The 16,781-nt window shown below is 30.0% G+C and overlaps 1 protein-coding gene across 12 annotated transcripts in view; it reads right to left on the bottom strand.

The window, feature by feature from the left end:
* LOC119604279 (small conductance calcium-activated potassium channel protein) overlaps nucleotides 1–14,122 on the bottom strand; it is a 245,111-nt gene extending 230,989 nt beyond the window's left edge. For 5 of the 12 annotated variants that reach the window (XM_037956798.1, XM_037956804.1, XM_037956800.1 and 2 more), the window contains exon 1: nucleotides 13,128–13,947. In XM_037956798.1, coding sequence (XP_037812726.1) covers nucleotides 13,128–13,874 — 747 coding nt within the window. In that variant the 5' untranslated portion in view covers nucleotides 13,875–13,947. Of the gene's footprint in view, nucleotides 1–13,127; nucleotides 13,948–14,060 lie in introns of those variants that run through there. The other 7 variants (XM_037956809.1, XM_037956808.1, XM_037956810.1 and 4 more) reach the window with 4 other exon arrangements.
* Nucleotides 14,123–16,781: the final 2,659 nt, after the last annotated feature.

Genomic DNA, 16,781 nt, shown 5'->3' with positions numbered 1-16,781 from the left:
TAGGGGAGAGGGTAAGGAGGTTCAGTTCTAGTTCAGGTTCTAGTTCAGTTTCAGTTAGTTCAGTGCTAGTTCAGTTCCTAGTTCAGTTCTAGTTCAGTTCTAGTTCATTCTAGTTCGTAGAGTTCTAGTTCTAGTGTAGTTAGTTCGTCTAGTTCTAGTTCAGTTCTAGTTCAGTTCTAGTTCAGTTCTAGTTCAGTTCTAGTTCAGTTCTAGTTCAGTTCTAGTTCAGTTCTAGTTCAGTTCTAGTTCAGTTCTAGTTCAGTTCTAGTTCAGTTTCTAGTTCAGTTCTAGTTCAGTTCTAGTTCAGTTCTAGTTCAGTTCTAGTTCAGTTCTAGTTCAGTTCTAGTTCAGTTCTAGTTCAGTTCTAGTTCAGTTCTAGTTCAGTTCTAGTTCAGTTCTAGTTCAGTTCTAGTTCAGTTCTAGTTCAGTTCTAGTTCAGTTCTAGTTCAGTTCTAGTTCAGTTCTAGTTCAGTTCTAGTTCAGTTCTAGTTCAGTTCTAGTTCAGTTCTAGTTCAGTTCTAGTTCAGTTCTAGTTCAGTTCTAGTTCAGTTCTAGTTCAGTTCTAGTTCAGTTCTAGTTCAGTTCTAGTTCAGTTCTAGTTCAGTTCTAGTTCATAAATATTTCCACTGTATTGTTCGTGGGTCATTCCCAGTAAACAAAGAAACTCTCATGCATACATATTCGTATACAGACATACGTTTTCCTCCTATAGAACTCATTCACAAATACACACTTTTCTGTTCGCTCATCAACGTACAAACTATTGCACTCGAACATTACTTTCATCATACTCAGAGCCTCATACTAAGAAACATGTAGTGGGGCCAGGGATGGAAAAAGTAATATTTTCCGGTACGTAAAGTAAAGTTCATATCAATGTTCTGGTTCATAGATTTATTCATAAAAACGTTCATAGATTATTTCACACACTTGTCCATAGCTTAGTCCTCAGACTAGTTCATGAACTTGTAAATATATTGGTCTGTAGACAAGTTTATATACTACTTCAGAGACTAGTGGATTAGTCTATTAGTGGTCTTCAGTCTAATCCCATAGTTCTTAGAGTGGTCCTGAGTATATTAACTAGACTAGTCCACAGTTTATAATTAAAAGTAAGTACTAGTAAATTTTCCATGGCTGAGGAGCACCAAAATAAAAAGCAACAACATGCATACATTTACTGTTTGTTTATTATAGAAATGCTTTTAATACGAGTACAGAAAAAAATACTTTTCGTATCATTCGTTCAGTGGTTTGTTTTTGTTTATTGTATGTATGTACACGTCACACTGAACATAGTGCATACAAGTGTGTTTATGAGTTTGTATTACTAAAGAATCAAAAGAGTCAAAATCAACAGCAACAAACACAACATCCTGTGCTTCTTAACACTTTATACTGTATTGGTTTTTTAAGTTAAAATGCATGCATTCGTTTATGCATGTATTTGCTTGTATGTATTTATGTTTGCAATGTTGTAGAAAGAAACAAACATTATTTTAACTTGAATGAGCTGCCAAGTTTTAAGTTTGGCCATTTTTTTCTCTTTTGTTTTTTCGGTTCTTTCATAAATACAGCTTAAATATCTATTTGTTTCTTTTTTTTTGTGTTTATAAGGTTTAGGTTTTGTGAAAAGAATTATTTATAAAATAAAGTATACTAACTCGTTTATCCTTTTCAAAAAGAGATTATATTTCTTTTAAGGGCATATGTTATGTTTTTGTACTCAAAATCTTAATGCTGTTTTAAGTATTTAGAGTAAGTTGTCAAGTAGTTGTTAAGATATTAAATTATTTAATGAATATTTAATAAACTTAGTATTTAGAAATATTGGTGTAGGAAATCTTGGTAGGGTTTAAGGTCTGTCTCAATGCTCTCTTTTGCAACTTTGGGTAGATGGAAAATAGTCATGTTTTATTAATTTGATAATTGATAGAAATTATTCGGTTTATTCGTTATTTGAAATTTTATATATTCGTTTGAATACTCTACTTTTTACATTTTGCTTGATCTGATTCAATTTCTTTAATTCAGCAGTTACCCGTACACCTGAGCGTATACTTTATTTAATTACTTTACATTATTTGTAATATTACTCATTCGCTACGTATAACTTTTTTTAACTTCATAACAATAATCATATAAGTTAAAGACACCCAAAACTTAAAGTTAAAAGTAAAAAATAATTTTCTTAACTGAAACTTAAAGCAGATAAAGTTTTATGTAAAACTTCTGGAAACATGTGTGTATGTGTTGATGAAATTCTATATATGCAGCATTTTCTAGAAAATAATTAGAATGCGGTTTTTTTTAAGTTTTGCCTGCAAATATGCAAAATACAATGCAGATTAAAATAGTTTTACATTTTAAGCAAGAAATAATAGTTTGTCTATACAACTAAAAGCTTAAAACAGATAAAGTTTACCAAAAACTTTTAAATGAAACTGCAATGTTTAGATTTTGGTGATATTTAACGCATAACATATGCATAATGTGTTTTTTAAACAAAAGCGCTTAAAACAATAGTGTTAGGTAATGATTATCTAAATGATTTATGTTAGCGAAAGTTCATTTGAAATTTCTCTAAAACTTTAGTAGAAACTAAATTAAGATTTGGAAAGCTGTTGCTAGTTTAAACATGTGTTTTAATAAGTTTTCCCTAATATTTATTTACATTTATTTGTTTAACATGTCCCAAGAAAACCTGTAATATTAATTATCTTTATATACCACACACCTATTTAATTTACTAGCAAGTTTGTCAATGAGTAATAATAATAATTAAACATATAAGTTTCCTTAACCCAAAAAATCAACAACAGCAACAACAAAACAGCCTTTTGTTTTAATTTTTGTCATTATTAGACCTAAAAACTGTGTAGTGTGTTAAAACATGTTTTTAACTTTAACAAAAATTTATGATTTGTTGTTGTTGTTGTAGCTGTTTCCACGAAAAATAGGAAATGACCTACATTAACACCTTAACGTTGAAATCAACCTAAAAGAAAAGAAAGGTGTAATATTCAAATACATAACAACGCACATTGTTGGTATGTAAACTCAAACACACATACACCGCGTGTTGAGGCATGTTTGTAGAAGTGTGAATGAGTAATATTTTTCATACATAAATTTCAAAATTTATTATATGATGATACACAAAAAAAAAAAAAAACAATGTGTGACTTCATGTCTCTGTTCTCCCCTACCACCCTCTTCATTTTGTTTACTATCTCTGGAGTATCATATTTTTATTTAATAAGTGTTGAACTTTGGTATTGTTGTCGTTGTTGTTGTACCCTGCACCTGCGTGAAGAGGTTATATGTAAATTCTTCATTCGGTTTGTAATTTCTATAATATCATTTTCCGGTCCTTTAAGGTATATATTCTGGATCCTTATAGATAACAAAGTCGATTAAGCTATGTCCTTCTGTCTGTTGTCTGTCTATAAATGTACATATATATTTGTCTGTCTATATTTATTTATTATCAATACTTGAGGACCCAAATTTCTTCTAGATCCAAATCTTCTGTATGTCTGTCTGTCTATCTGTATGTGTGTCTGTCCGTTTTTCTGTCTGTGTGTGTGTAAAACCAATACATATTCCGAAGACCCCAATTTTTTTCGATAAGTTTGTTATTTTAAAAATAGAGTTCAAATTGTTTTGTTATATAAAGTATTTTTTTTAATACAATACTATGGTACAGTGTACATAAGATTCGTTGAAGCCGAATATATGTATTTCCCTTACTCTTGCCTTTTGTATAAATATGTATCAGTATTTGTTTTTCCTTTTTATTTACTGTTAAACTTATTGAATTCTTAAGAGTTTTGAAGTGTCAATATGTATGTTTGGGGGCAGGGGTGGATACTTTTCCTGTCTTTAAATATTAACATGTGTTTTTTTATTGTTTGGGGCATATGTTAGCATATACATATACGTAGACAAATAACATGACAAATTTATATATTATTTAAAATATTACTAAGTACACTCACTGTACATTCTCACTTGACTCATTATTTTAACATTAAATTTTATTACAGTTATTTTGTGTAAATTATTTAGACATTTCCTCTTGTTTTTTGGTATAAATTATTAAGAGAGTTAATATTTAGCAAGATGTTGTATTTTGTTTTGGTAAAGAATGAACTCATGTTGATAAAAGAAACGTGCTGAAATATGTATATTTTTGAAGTTTCAACCATGAAAAGCTATTGAAAATGCTCAAAAATAATATTGTAACTTTAAAAATTTCATTGATTTGAGTGTGGATGGCTTAAAGTGTTTTTCCTTTACAACGCCCCAAACTAAAAAGATTCTTAGGTCAATCCAAGATACCATTACTCAAATTCTTTTAATAGACGGTAAGCTTGATCAAAGGATACAAGTGTAACAAAGTAGCTCAAATAATTTGTCAGATATACATTTTTTTTTAATTCATGTGGCAGGTCCCACGCCCCCTATTTATTTGTCTAGTAATTTTCCCCCAAATTGTTCATGTGGATTTTATTATATTCTAGCACTGATAGTTTTTCAGGTATACGAATTTTTAAATTTAATTAATAAGGTAGGTACAACGTCCCATATTTTTAGTCCGCCCATTTTAATATTCATAATGACACTCCGATAGGTTAGTGGTTTGTATTGTAGTCTGGTAGACCGGAGATTTTGGGTTCGATTATCGTCTAAGGCAATCGCACAAGGAACGATAGTGGCCTAGGTGTATTTTTTTATGTATATACACCATCCACCATCCATTCAAACTAACTAACTAATAACTAACTAACTAACTACTAACTAACTAACTAACTAACTACTAACTAACTAACTAACTAACTAACTAACTAACTAACTAACTAACTACTAACTAACTAACTAACTAACTAACTAACTACTAACTAACTAACTAACTAACTAACTAACTAACTAACTAACTAACTAACTACTAACTAACTAACTAACTAACTAACTAACTAACTAACTAACTAACTAACTAACTAACTAACTAACTAACTAACTAACTAACTAACTACTAACTAACTAACTAACTAACTAACTAACTAACTAACTAACTAACTAACTAACTACTAACTAACTAACTAACTAACTAACTAACTAACTAACTAACTAACTAACTAACTAACTAACTAACTAACTAACTAACTACTAACTAACTAACTAACTAACTAACTAACTAACTAACTAACTAACTACTAACTAACTAACTAACTAACTACTAACTAACTAACTAACTAACTAACTAACTAACTAACTAACTAACTAACTAACTAACTAACTAACTAACTAACTAACTAACTAACTAACTAACTAACTAACTACTAACTAACTACTAACTAACTAACTAACTAACTAACTAACTAACTAACTAACTAACTAACTACTAACTAACTAACTAACTAACTAACTAACTAACTAACTACTAACTAACTAACTAACTAACTAACTAACTAACTAACTAACTAACTAACTAACTAACTAACTAACTAACTAACTAACTAACTACTAACTAACTAACTAACTAACTAACTAACTAACTGACTAACTAACTAACTAACTAACTAACTAACTAACTAACTAACTAACTAACTAACTAACTAACTAACTACTAACTAACTAACTAACTAACTAACTAACTAACTAACTAACTAACTAACTAGCTAACTAACTAACTAACTAACTAACTAACTAACTAACTAACTAACTAACTAACTAACTACTAACTAACTAACTGACTGACTAACTAACTACTAACTAACTAACTAACTAACTAACTAACTAACTAACTCACTAACTAACTAACTAACTAACTCACTAACTAACTAATTAACTAATATACGAATTTTTGTATTTCATTTGTAAAGGAAGGTGCCACGCCCACTATTTTGTCTTAAATATTCATAATGGTACTAAAATAATCCGTTAGGTTTCTAACTGTTATCGCTTTAAGACTTTCTTTATATGGTAGGTATCACGCCCAACCATATAAAGGAATATCAATAGTTCAAGTTGAATAGTCTGGTCTCTTCGGTGAAAACCAACTTTTTGTTTGTTAAAATATATTCCTTTCTTAATTAGTAAATTTGGATTTTTATTTATATTCCTTTCTTTATAAATTTTTCTAATTTTGATTAATTTCTTTGACTAATTTAACAATATTAGTACAACCGACATTTCTTTACTAACAACTTAAGGACGAAATAAACTTTTTCATTAAAAATGAATCAGTTTCTAAATGTTGCTTTTTTATTTACTTAATTGAATAATTTCCATTAAATATAATGCAGGTATTTTATCAACATTATCATCATCGTCTTCGTCAACAACACTTTATTATTTATTCACTCATTTATTTAAGCAGACACTTGTAATAAGTTGATTGTTAATAAAACTAGACACATAAAAAACACATATTAAATATTTATAAAAAAACTAAAATTTTTAACAAATAATACAAAAAAAAATGTTAAATAAAATTTAAATAAATGTCACGTTTTTGTTAATGACAGATACAAAACTTTATTTTTCAGTTATTTAAATAATAATGTCAATGCTTTAAATGAAAATACAAAAAGAATTCATCACTCATATAAAAATAGTGCAACATTTGTTAAATCTAATGAAAAATATTTCAAAAAAATACTAAAAATTATTTAAATATGAAAAACAAACAGGCGTTATTGTCAACAATAGGGAAAAAAATTTAATATTTTAATATGACTGAACACTCTTGCTAGTGTGTTAAATAAAATAACGAAAAAAAAAACAATAAAAATAAATATTGAAATTGAAACCAAAAATCGATTTTAATAAATTTTAATGACATTGAGCGTAGACTAATGTTGTATATAACGTCCCCACAATACAAAAAAAAGCAACAAAAAAACATACAACAGTTTATCATGTTATTGAATGTTTCCGTTTCCGTTTCCTTTCACTTGCACACTTTTACTTTTTACACTTTCACTGTTTCTATTGACTATTTCCTTCGACTCTCTCTATCTATCAGTCGTTTAGGTTTAAAAAAAAAAAACGAAAGGTTTAATCATGCTAAAACACTTTATTGCTGTTGCTGTAGTTGTTGTAATTTACTATTTATTTTTATACGTGTTGGCAGCTACAACAATAACCTCAACATAAAGAGCAATAAGACCAAGTGCTTGTTTTTGAGTAGACTTGAATTGTTTACAATTTGTCACCTGGTTTATTGACACCCACGAACAGTCGTCATTATTATTATTATTACTATTAATAATAATAAATTGATATTTAAGTGAATTTATATATTTCATTTTGTTGTTTTATTATAAAACAAATTATTGTTATTAATTATTTAGTTAGTATGGCCTATTATTCTCTATATATTGGCCAATAAATTTTCTTCCCCCTTAAAAAAGACATGAAAAGACAAAAAATGCAAATAAAAATTTACTATGAACATTTTTAATTCATTGGCGAGACTTTTTTGGGGCTTGTAATTATAAAGGGCTGGCATAATAAATTTGTCCTTACTTTAATTGTAATAAATCATTTATTTACTTAAACTTAACGAAGCAAATAAATACTCAATCTTCATTGTCAACCATTTTTTTGTGAGTATTACTTCATCTAAATTATATTGTCAAAATATAATTGTTCATTTATTGAAAATGCTAAATTTAGACTCAAATAAATTATAATTTCGTTAAATTTACAAAATTCTATAACATGCTAAGGGAAATATATCAAAAGAAAGCACCCACTCCTCCAAAAGTGGCTCCACGTGAAACAAAAAGCCACCAAAGACTCTGCTCTGTTTCATTAGACAGACTGGACTATCGACTATACTATAGACTAAGTATACTCTAGACTATAATATAGACTAAACTATAGACTAGAACATAGACTAGACTAAAGACTAGACTAAAGACTAAACTATAGACTAGACTATAGACTAGACTATAGAGTAGACTATAGACTAGATTCTAGACTATAGACTAGACTATAGACTAAACTATAGACTAGGCTATAGACTAGACTATGGACAAGACTACAGACTAGACTATAGACTAGACTATAGACTAGACTATAGACTAGACTATAGACTGGAATATAGACTAGACTATAGACTAGACTATAGACTAGACGATAGACTAGACTATAGACTAGACTATAGACTAGACTATAGACTAGACTATAGACTAGACTATAGACTAGACTATAGACTAGACTATAGACTAGACTATAGACTAGACTATAGACCAGACTATAGACTAGACTATAGACTAGTATAGACTAGACTATAGACTAGACTATAGACTAGACTTTAGACTAGACTATAGACTAGACTATAGACTAGACTATAGACTAGACTATAGACTAGACTATAGACTAGACTATAGACTAGACTATAGACTAGACTATAGACTAGACTATAGACTAGACTATAGACTAGACTATAGACTAGACTATAGACTAGACTATAGACTAGACTATAGACTAGACTATAGACTAGACTATAGACTAGACTATAGACTAGACTATAGACTAGACTATAGACTAGACTATAGACTAGACTATAGACTAGACTATAGACTAGACTATAGACTAGACTATAGACTAGACTATAGACTAGACTATAGACTAGACTATAGACTAGACTATAGACTAGACTATAGACTAGACTATAGACTAGACTATAGACTAGACTATAGACTAGACTATAGACTAGACTATAGACTAGACTATAGACTAGACTATAGACTAGACTATAGACTAGACTATAGACTAGACTATAGACTAGACTATAGACTAGACTATAGACTAGACTATAGACTAGACTATAGACTAGACTATAGACTAGACTATAGACTAGACTATAGACTAGACTATAGACTAGACTATAGACTAGACTATAGACTAGACTATAGACTAGACTATAGACTAGACTATAGACTAGACTATAGACTAGACTATAGACTAGACTATAGACTAGACTATAGACTAGACTATAGACTAGACTATAGACTAGACTATAGACTAGACTATAGACTAGACTATAGACTAGACTATAGACTAGACTATAGACTAGACTATAGACTAGACTATAGACTAGACTATAGACTAGACTATAGACTAGACTATAGACTAGACTATAGACTAGACTATAGACTAGACTATAGACTAGACTATAGACTAGACTATAGACTAGACTATAGACTAGACTAGACTATAGGCTAGACTATAGACTAGACTATAGACTAGACTATAGACTAGACTATAGTCTAGACTATAGGCAAGACTAGACTATAGACTTCATGTTGTATCTTATTCAAAATGTAATCCCATCGACTCCATTCCAGTATTTCCTCTTCGATCTAATAAACTACACAACTTTAAAAAATTCTAAGGAAATTTCCTAAAAAAATAAATTTCAATTAACACTTTTATTCTTAATTTTTATTTCCTAATGATTATTTATGTGTTTGCACATAATAATTTATTCACACAGATGTACAATGTGAAAAACATTTATATGAACAATTCAAACAAAAATAAAACAATTAAAATAATAATATTAAAAAAAATAAAAAACTAGAAAAAATCGGCAAAATATATAGAATCAACATGGGATCACCCACAATGCATTCAAATGAAAACGAAATTGCCATAATAAATGTTCACAAATCAATCACCTCATTTTTTAAATAAACACAACAGAAACTACAAAAGAAATGGCTACAAAGAAAACAACAACAGCAGAAAATTTGCACAGTAGTAAGGGATAAAAAAAAAGTAGAAATAAATGAAAATTTCATTGTTTTATTAGAACATAAAAATGTTCGTAATGAATGTTTAAAATAAAATTATTTATGAGTTTAAAAATAGCTGAAACAAACGAACGAGCAAGTGAACACATCACGCACACACACACAAGCCCAGCCAAAACAATCAAAAACATCATCATCATCATTATCATACACAAACAACACTGACGGCGTCAGTCCACTACTACCCACTGGATAAAAAAAATTTAGAAAATAAATTTGAAAAGAAATTAACAGAACTGTTGTTACTTTTCGTCATTTTGGTCAGTCGTCGTCGTTTGGACAAAATGACTGTTTGTCTAACAATGTTATTTAGACATTTTTTTTTATTTTTTAGTTTCAAATATAAAAATAAATATGTTAGCCAAAGCAAAAAATTAAAAAAAAAAATATTTGACAACGACTCGTGTTTTGTATTTTTTTTTCTGCTACATAAATATTTTTACCAAAATATTAAAACATTTTTGCTAATATCGTTTTATTTTTGTTGGTGTTTTTGCGAGTGGCAAAAATTAGTTTTCGATTTTTCTTTGGTTGTTGTTTTTGTTTTTCAAAATTAAATGAAACAAAAAAAAAAAAAATAAATAAAAATTAATTATTAAAAATACACAATCGCATGTGAAGATATTGAATTTTTAGTCTATGATCTGGTGTGTATTGGTGGCATTTCTTATACTACATCACAATTGGATAGGGTAAAGGTAAATTAAAACTTCCAAAAAGTAATAAACATTTTTGTAATTTTTTTGGAAGCTCTTATATTACTTAGAGAGCCTACCTTTGATATCAACCTCCCTTAAAGACTGAGTAGGTCTTCTACTCTTCTGTTAGTAAAGAAGTTTTTGCGTCTTGGTAAAGTCCTAATTTTGTTAAGAAATCGTCTATATATGTATATCTTAAGTGTTCCTATATAGAAAATTTTACACGAGCTTTCCTATTCAGAAAGTTCTATTGCTAGTAAGCTGCTTAAGTTTTTCTATGTAAATAAAAAGCTCCAACGAAAGCTAACAGCTCAAAGATTCCTCTAAAGAAAGCTTAATTACAAGTCAAGTTAGCAAATTAAGTTTTTCGTATACTTAAAGCTCCTACTTGGAGACAGGAAGGAATTCAAGCTTTCTTAAATAGAAAGCTTTGTCTCAAGTTAACAGCTCAAGTTTTTCTATACAGAAAGCTCTAACGCTTCAAGCTTTCGTATACAAAAAGCTGTCTTGTAGTGCAAACAAAAATCCCTATAGCAAGCTAGCAGCTCAAGCATTGCTATACAGAAGACTTAGTCAAGCTAACAGCACAAGAATTGTTGTACAGAAAGCTCTGTCGCAAACTAGTGGTTAACGATTTCTATACAAAAAGCTTTATAGCAAGTTTGCAACTCAATCTTTTCAATTTTGACAAAAGTTCTAATTGGTAAAATATTTGCTGTAACTTAGTCAAGAGATAAAGGGTATGAATTAATGACAGACTTCAAAGTTTCCTTTACAAAAAGCTTTATCACAAGCCATGTTGGCAATTTAGGTTTTCGTGTACTTAAAGCTCTTACTTGGATACAGGAAGGAATACAAGCTTTCTTAAATAGAAAGATCTGTTGCAAGTAAGCGGCTCAAGTTCTCCTCAAGCTCAAGAAATCTCTTTCGAAAGCTAACGCTTCAAGCTTTTATATACAAAAAGTTATATCACAAGTTGTGATGATCCCCCCGGGGCATGTTTCCATGATGAAAATCACCATCTTGGTGTATTACAATCCCGGGGTATAGGGGTGCTACCAATACCCCTAGTCTGCCGGGACTATAAACTAGTGATGATCAAATGTATCCTCGGCCTTTCCTTGGAATGATTTGACATGGGGTCTAACCAGAGTACCATATAATCTGGCACTACGGGTGGCCGGTTGCTCACAGGACCTAGTCCTGACTGTTAATTGGTTGAGGTTCCTTCGGGATCCACGTAGTGCCTGTGGCTGTTATACCCAAATTCGCGGGGAGAGAACGTTGGTTTAAGGAATCAACAGATATCACTGGGTGATGTGACAGAGCAACTTATGCTGGATTCCTAAAACCGTTGAGTATATCTCACTCTTCGCATAGTAGGGGCGCCAGTATATGTTGCCTGTCATTCCGTATATCGTTCTTTATGGTCTGAGAATGGAACTGAAGTAATTGGTAAACGATCGGAAAAGACTCCTCTGCCCGACAGGAGACTTTTACTGATTTAGTAGACCTTTTACTTCAGGGAAGTTCTCGGAGCTGTTACCATCTCAACAGAATTCATATTGTTTCATGCTACGTGACATATGGTTGAGGTCCGTTCCCCCAACTCGTCGGGGCAATTATTGGATTCAAAAGTTCTCCTCCCAAACGCTTGAGCTGGATCCTCGCCTGCTATACATAAAGTTCTATCGCAAGCTAGCAGCTCAAGAAAGGTCTTTCGTAAACTAGTAGCTTAAGCTTTCTATACAAAAAGCTTTATCGAAAGCTGGCACCAAAGCTTTTCATTTTTGACAAAAGTTCTAATTCGTTAAATATGTATATGTTGTAACTTAGTGAAGGGATAATCAAGTTGGTTAAAGGATAAGAGTTAATGTTAGATTTAAAAGTTTGTTGTACAAAAACTTTATTACAAGCCAAGTTAGCAATTTAAGTTTTCATATACTTAAAACTCCTATTTGGAGACAGGAAGGAATTCAAGCTTTCTTAACTGAAAGCTCTGTCTCAAGTTTAGTAGCTTTCTATACTGTAAATGAGTTAGGTTTCATATTGTACAACTACATAGGAAATTGTAGGAAATTGTTTTTCCGGGAAAAAAACCTGTCATGGACTGACAGTCATTGGAAAAAGCTTATGCATAAACTTTAGATCCGTTTCAGCAAATTTGATGCCCCGAAGAACAGTTTCTAGTCTATAGCAATAAAAAATCGAAATAACAATGGTGGCCTCCGGTAGGTTAGTTAGTGTCCTAGTCTGGTAGACCGTAGGTCGTCATATATACATTCTCCTTCCCAACTACTTAACTAACCGGGTTCGATACCAGTTTTCCTCTCTATCTCTCTTCCCTATTCAAAGCACAACGAGTATTAAAAACACATCCCAGTATTAAATATAAAAACGTGGTGACTATAAACAATAGAAAAAGCAAAAACGAATGAAAATAAGAACACAAAACTTCTATATACGTCATATAATAAAAAAGGTCATAAAAAACACATATAGTATATATCCTTAAAATACTAATGTGTATATATATATAGATAGATTATCATGTCTATATAGATTGATATACAATACAGAACGAAATGAAACATACCGCTGGTGATGTACGCTGTTGTAGCTCATTTTCAATAGATAAAGTGCGTGTGTTTATCAGCAAAGCTTCTGGCCATAAACTACTACGTCGTCGATGACCTGTTTGTTGCTGTTGAAGCGGTTGTTGTAGTTGCTGCTGTTGTAGCTGTAGTTGTTGCAGCTGCTGTTGTTGATTGTTTTGATTGTGATGATGGTGCTGGTGATAATGATGAGGATAATAATGATGATATTGCAAAGAATGTAAACTTTGCCTACTGGTATTACGACGAAATTGAGGAATTTGTGAGGAAGAACAGGATTTCGATAACAATGCTAATTCCGTAGGCGTTGTTGGTTCAGGTGTATTACCACCAGAAGCCTCCAAAGAGGGATGATAAGAATAACGTCTATTACGTGAAGCTTTATTGTCGATTAAATCCGTATTGATGATGGTATCATTGGTTTTAAGGGCTAAATGATTTTTAAAGGGTTGTGATAGTGTCGAAGAAGAGGAAGATGAGGCGGATAAAGAGACATCACTTAGATTCTCTAGACTCTCACGACTTTCTTTGATGGAGGTTATCGTTGATATCTGAGAAGTTCTGGAGATTAAGGATTCTGATCTATTAAGCATAGTAGAAGGCATGGAAGTGGCAGGAGGACAGCTGCTAACTGCTGCTGCTGTTGCTGCGGCTGCTGTTGTTGTTTGAGACGGAGTTGAGGGAGTATATGGTGCAACACCATTTACCGTACTGTCAGTTAGTTCCATGCATATAACTTCTGCTGGCTCTTGGTGGTCGCAGAAACTCCAATGAACTTTACGTTGTTTATTATTCAAATCACTAAAGTTGCAAAAAAATTAAAATGTTTTCCAATTATGAAAACAATTTATAAATTAATAAAAACAAAAAATATTTTTCATATTTTTTTTTTCTTTTTTTTTGGCAAAATTTACTTAATATTGACACAACAGATGGAAATTTTAAGGTTGTGTCACTTGAGAAATTTTTGAAGAATCACAGCAACAACACTTTTAAAAAAAAAAAATAATGACTAATATTTTGACACTTTGAGGTTTTATTTAATTATTTTCTTGTAGAAAAACTTATTATTTGAATTATTTCTAAAAAATTAGTTTTTTCCCAAAAATTTTTGAAATTTTCAACAACTTTTTAAAAACTTATTTTCTTAAAATATTTTTATTTTAAAATTTATTTCGTTTTTACGACTTTTTTATATTTCGAAATTAATTAACATTTTATGACTTTATTTATTTAAGAAAAAAAACTTTTACATAAATTTTCTTTTTCACAAATTTTTCGATAAATTTTTTATTTTTAATATAGATATTTTTTTATTTTGCTCTATTGGCGTTTTAACAATAAACAACACAAATATATATTTTCTTTTCGCTTTCTATTTTTTATTTAAAAACACTTGAACACAAAATATATTTATTTTTTTTTTTAAACAAGAATTTTCAACAAAACACAAGCAAAAAAAAATTGAGTTGAAAAAAAGTGATAATAGAACAAGAAAAACAATTTTCAATACTTTTCAACAGCAAAAGATTTCCGCGCGTTCATCTTTGCCAGAGAGTTTCATTGATTTTACTGAAACACTTTATTGTTGCCACAATGCGTAACGGCTGAAAATATTGAAAAACTAAATTGAAACAACAACAGCAACAAAATATACCCAAAATAAAGAGCACAAAAGACATTTTGAAAAGAAGATCACTCAGTTGAATGCAGAAAGAAGAAGAAGCTCTCCACACAGCAGCAGCAACAGCATCATCAACATCATTATCGTCATCACAATCAATAGATCGACATCATTATGGCGTCAATAGAGAGCAACAACAGCAACAGGCATATTAACAACATTATTATTTTATCCGTTTTTGAAAATTTCAATGGATAACAGAAGAAAAGAGCAAGAAAATGTTGGAATACCGTAACATTTTATTTAGTTCCCATTTTTATTCAGCCATAAGCATTTTATATGATTTTTATTTAAAGAGAATTTTTATCACTTTTTCATTAAATATAGCTTTTCATCGACCAGCCAGCCAGCAGCACTTACCAGCAACAGCAATTTGCCAGCTCTAGTCAGTCACACATTCACACATGACTCTCATTTATCTTGTAAATTATTGTCATGATTTTCTTATTTTGTTCAGTGTTCTACACGCTAAAACATTAATTAACGGGACTGTTCAGAAACCAACAACAACTACAAAGCAAATCAAAAACACTTAAAGAAATTTCACTCCAAACACAACGGATCGGCCGAGGTGAATCATTTATGCACAATTATAATTATAAGAATGATTTAAATATGAAAATTTTTTGTTTTTTTTTTTTTTTTGGCGACCGCAATATAGACATTTGTTATTTTATTAACCCATTTGTTGTCAGTTTATAAATTGAAACAGAACAACAGACAAGTGTATAATAGCAAATCAGCAGCATTATTTTAAACTAATACAAGCAGCCCGTGATTGCCTGCCTGCCTGCATGCATGCACCATGGGCCAGATGTTGTTTGCGTGTATGTGTGTGTATTGTTTTTAAAAAGTGATATAAATATCTTGTAACAGAGAGTTCAATAACATTTAGAAGATAAACAAAGAACAATTAAAAATAGGTGTAATGGGAAGCATATAGGAAAAGTATACAAAAATAGCATTTAACATAATTTAGAACAATTTTCAAATATTTAGAGAAATTACTTTATTGGAGGAATTATGGTGTGTGTTTAATTATGTGTGTCCTAATTAGAGAGACTTAATTAACATTAATCTAATTCAATTTTTCTAGAAATTTTTTAAAGAGAAAATATTGTTCAAAAAATCTTCTTTTGAATTCCTCATTCCATTGATAAAGCAGTATTATTGCACATTTGAATTATTTTGGGATGTAGAAGAACATACATCATCTATAATTAACTAATTAACTAACTAACTAACTAACTAACTAACTAACTAACTAACTAACTAACTAAGTAACTAACAACTAACTAACTAACTAACTAACTAACTAACTAACTAACTAACTAACTAACTAACTAACTAACTACTAACTAACTAACTAACTAACTAACTAACTAACTAACTAACTAACTAACTAACTAACTAACTACTAACTAACTAACTAACTAACTAACTAACTAACTAACTAACTAACTAACTAACTAACTAACTAACTAACTAACTAACTAACTAACTAACTAACTAACTAACTACTAACTAACTAACTAACTAACTAACTAACTAACTAACTAACTACTAACTAACTAACTAACTACTAACTAACTAACTAACTAACTAACTAACTACTAACTAACTAACTAACTAACTAACTAACTAACTAACTAACTAACTACTAACTAACTAACTAACTAACTAACTAACTAACTAACTAACTAACTAACTAACTAACTAACTAACTAACTAACTAACTAACTAACTAACTAACTACTAACTAACTAACTAACTAACTAACTAACTAACTAACTAACTAACTAACTAACTAACTAACTAACTAACTAACTAACTAACTAACTAACTAACTAACTAACTAACTAACTAACTAACTAACTAACTAACTAACTAACTAACTAACTAACTAACTAACTAACTAACTAACTAACTAACTAACTAACTAACTAACTAA

This window comes from Lucilia sericata, unplaced genomic scaffold, assembly GCF_015586225.1.
Source record: "Lucilia sericata isolate MDLA Ls3-8-SP2 unplaced genomic scaffold, ASM1558622v1 Contig000378F_arrow, whole genome shotgun sequence".
Lineage (NCBI taxonomy): Eukaryota > Metazoa > Arthropoda > Insecta > Diptera > Calliphoridae > Lucilia > Lucilia sericata.
This window is presented reverse-complemented; position numbering and strand designations above follow the sequence as displayed.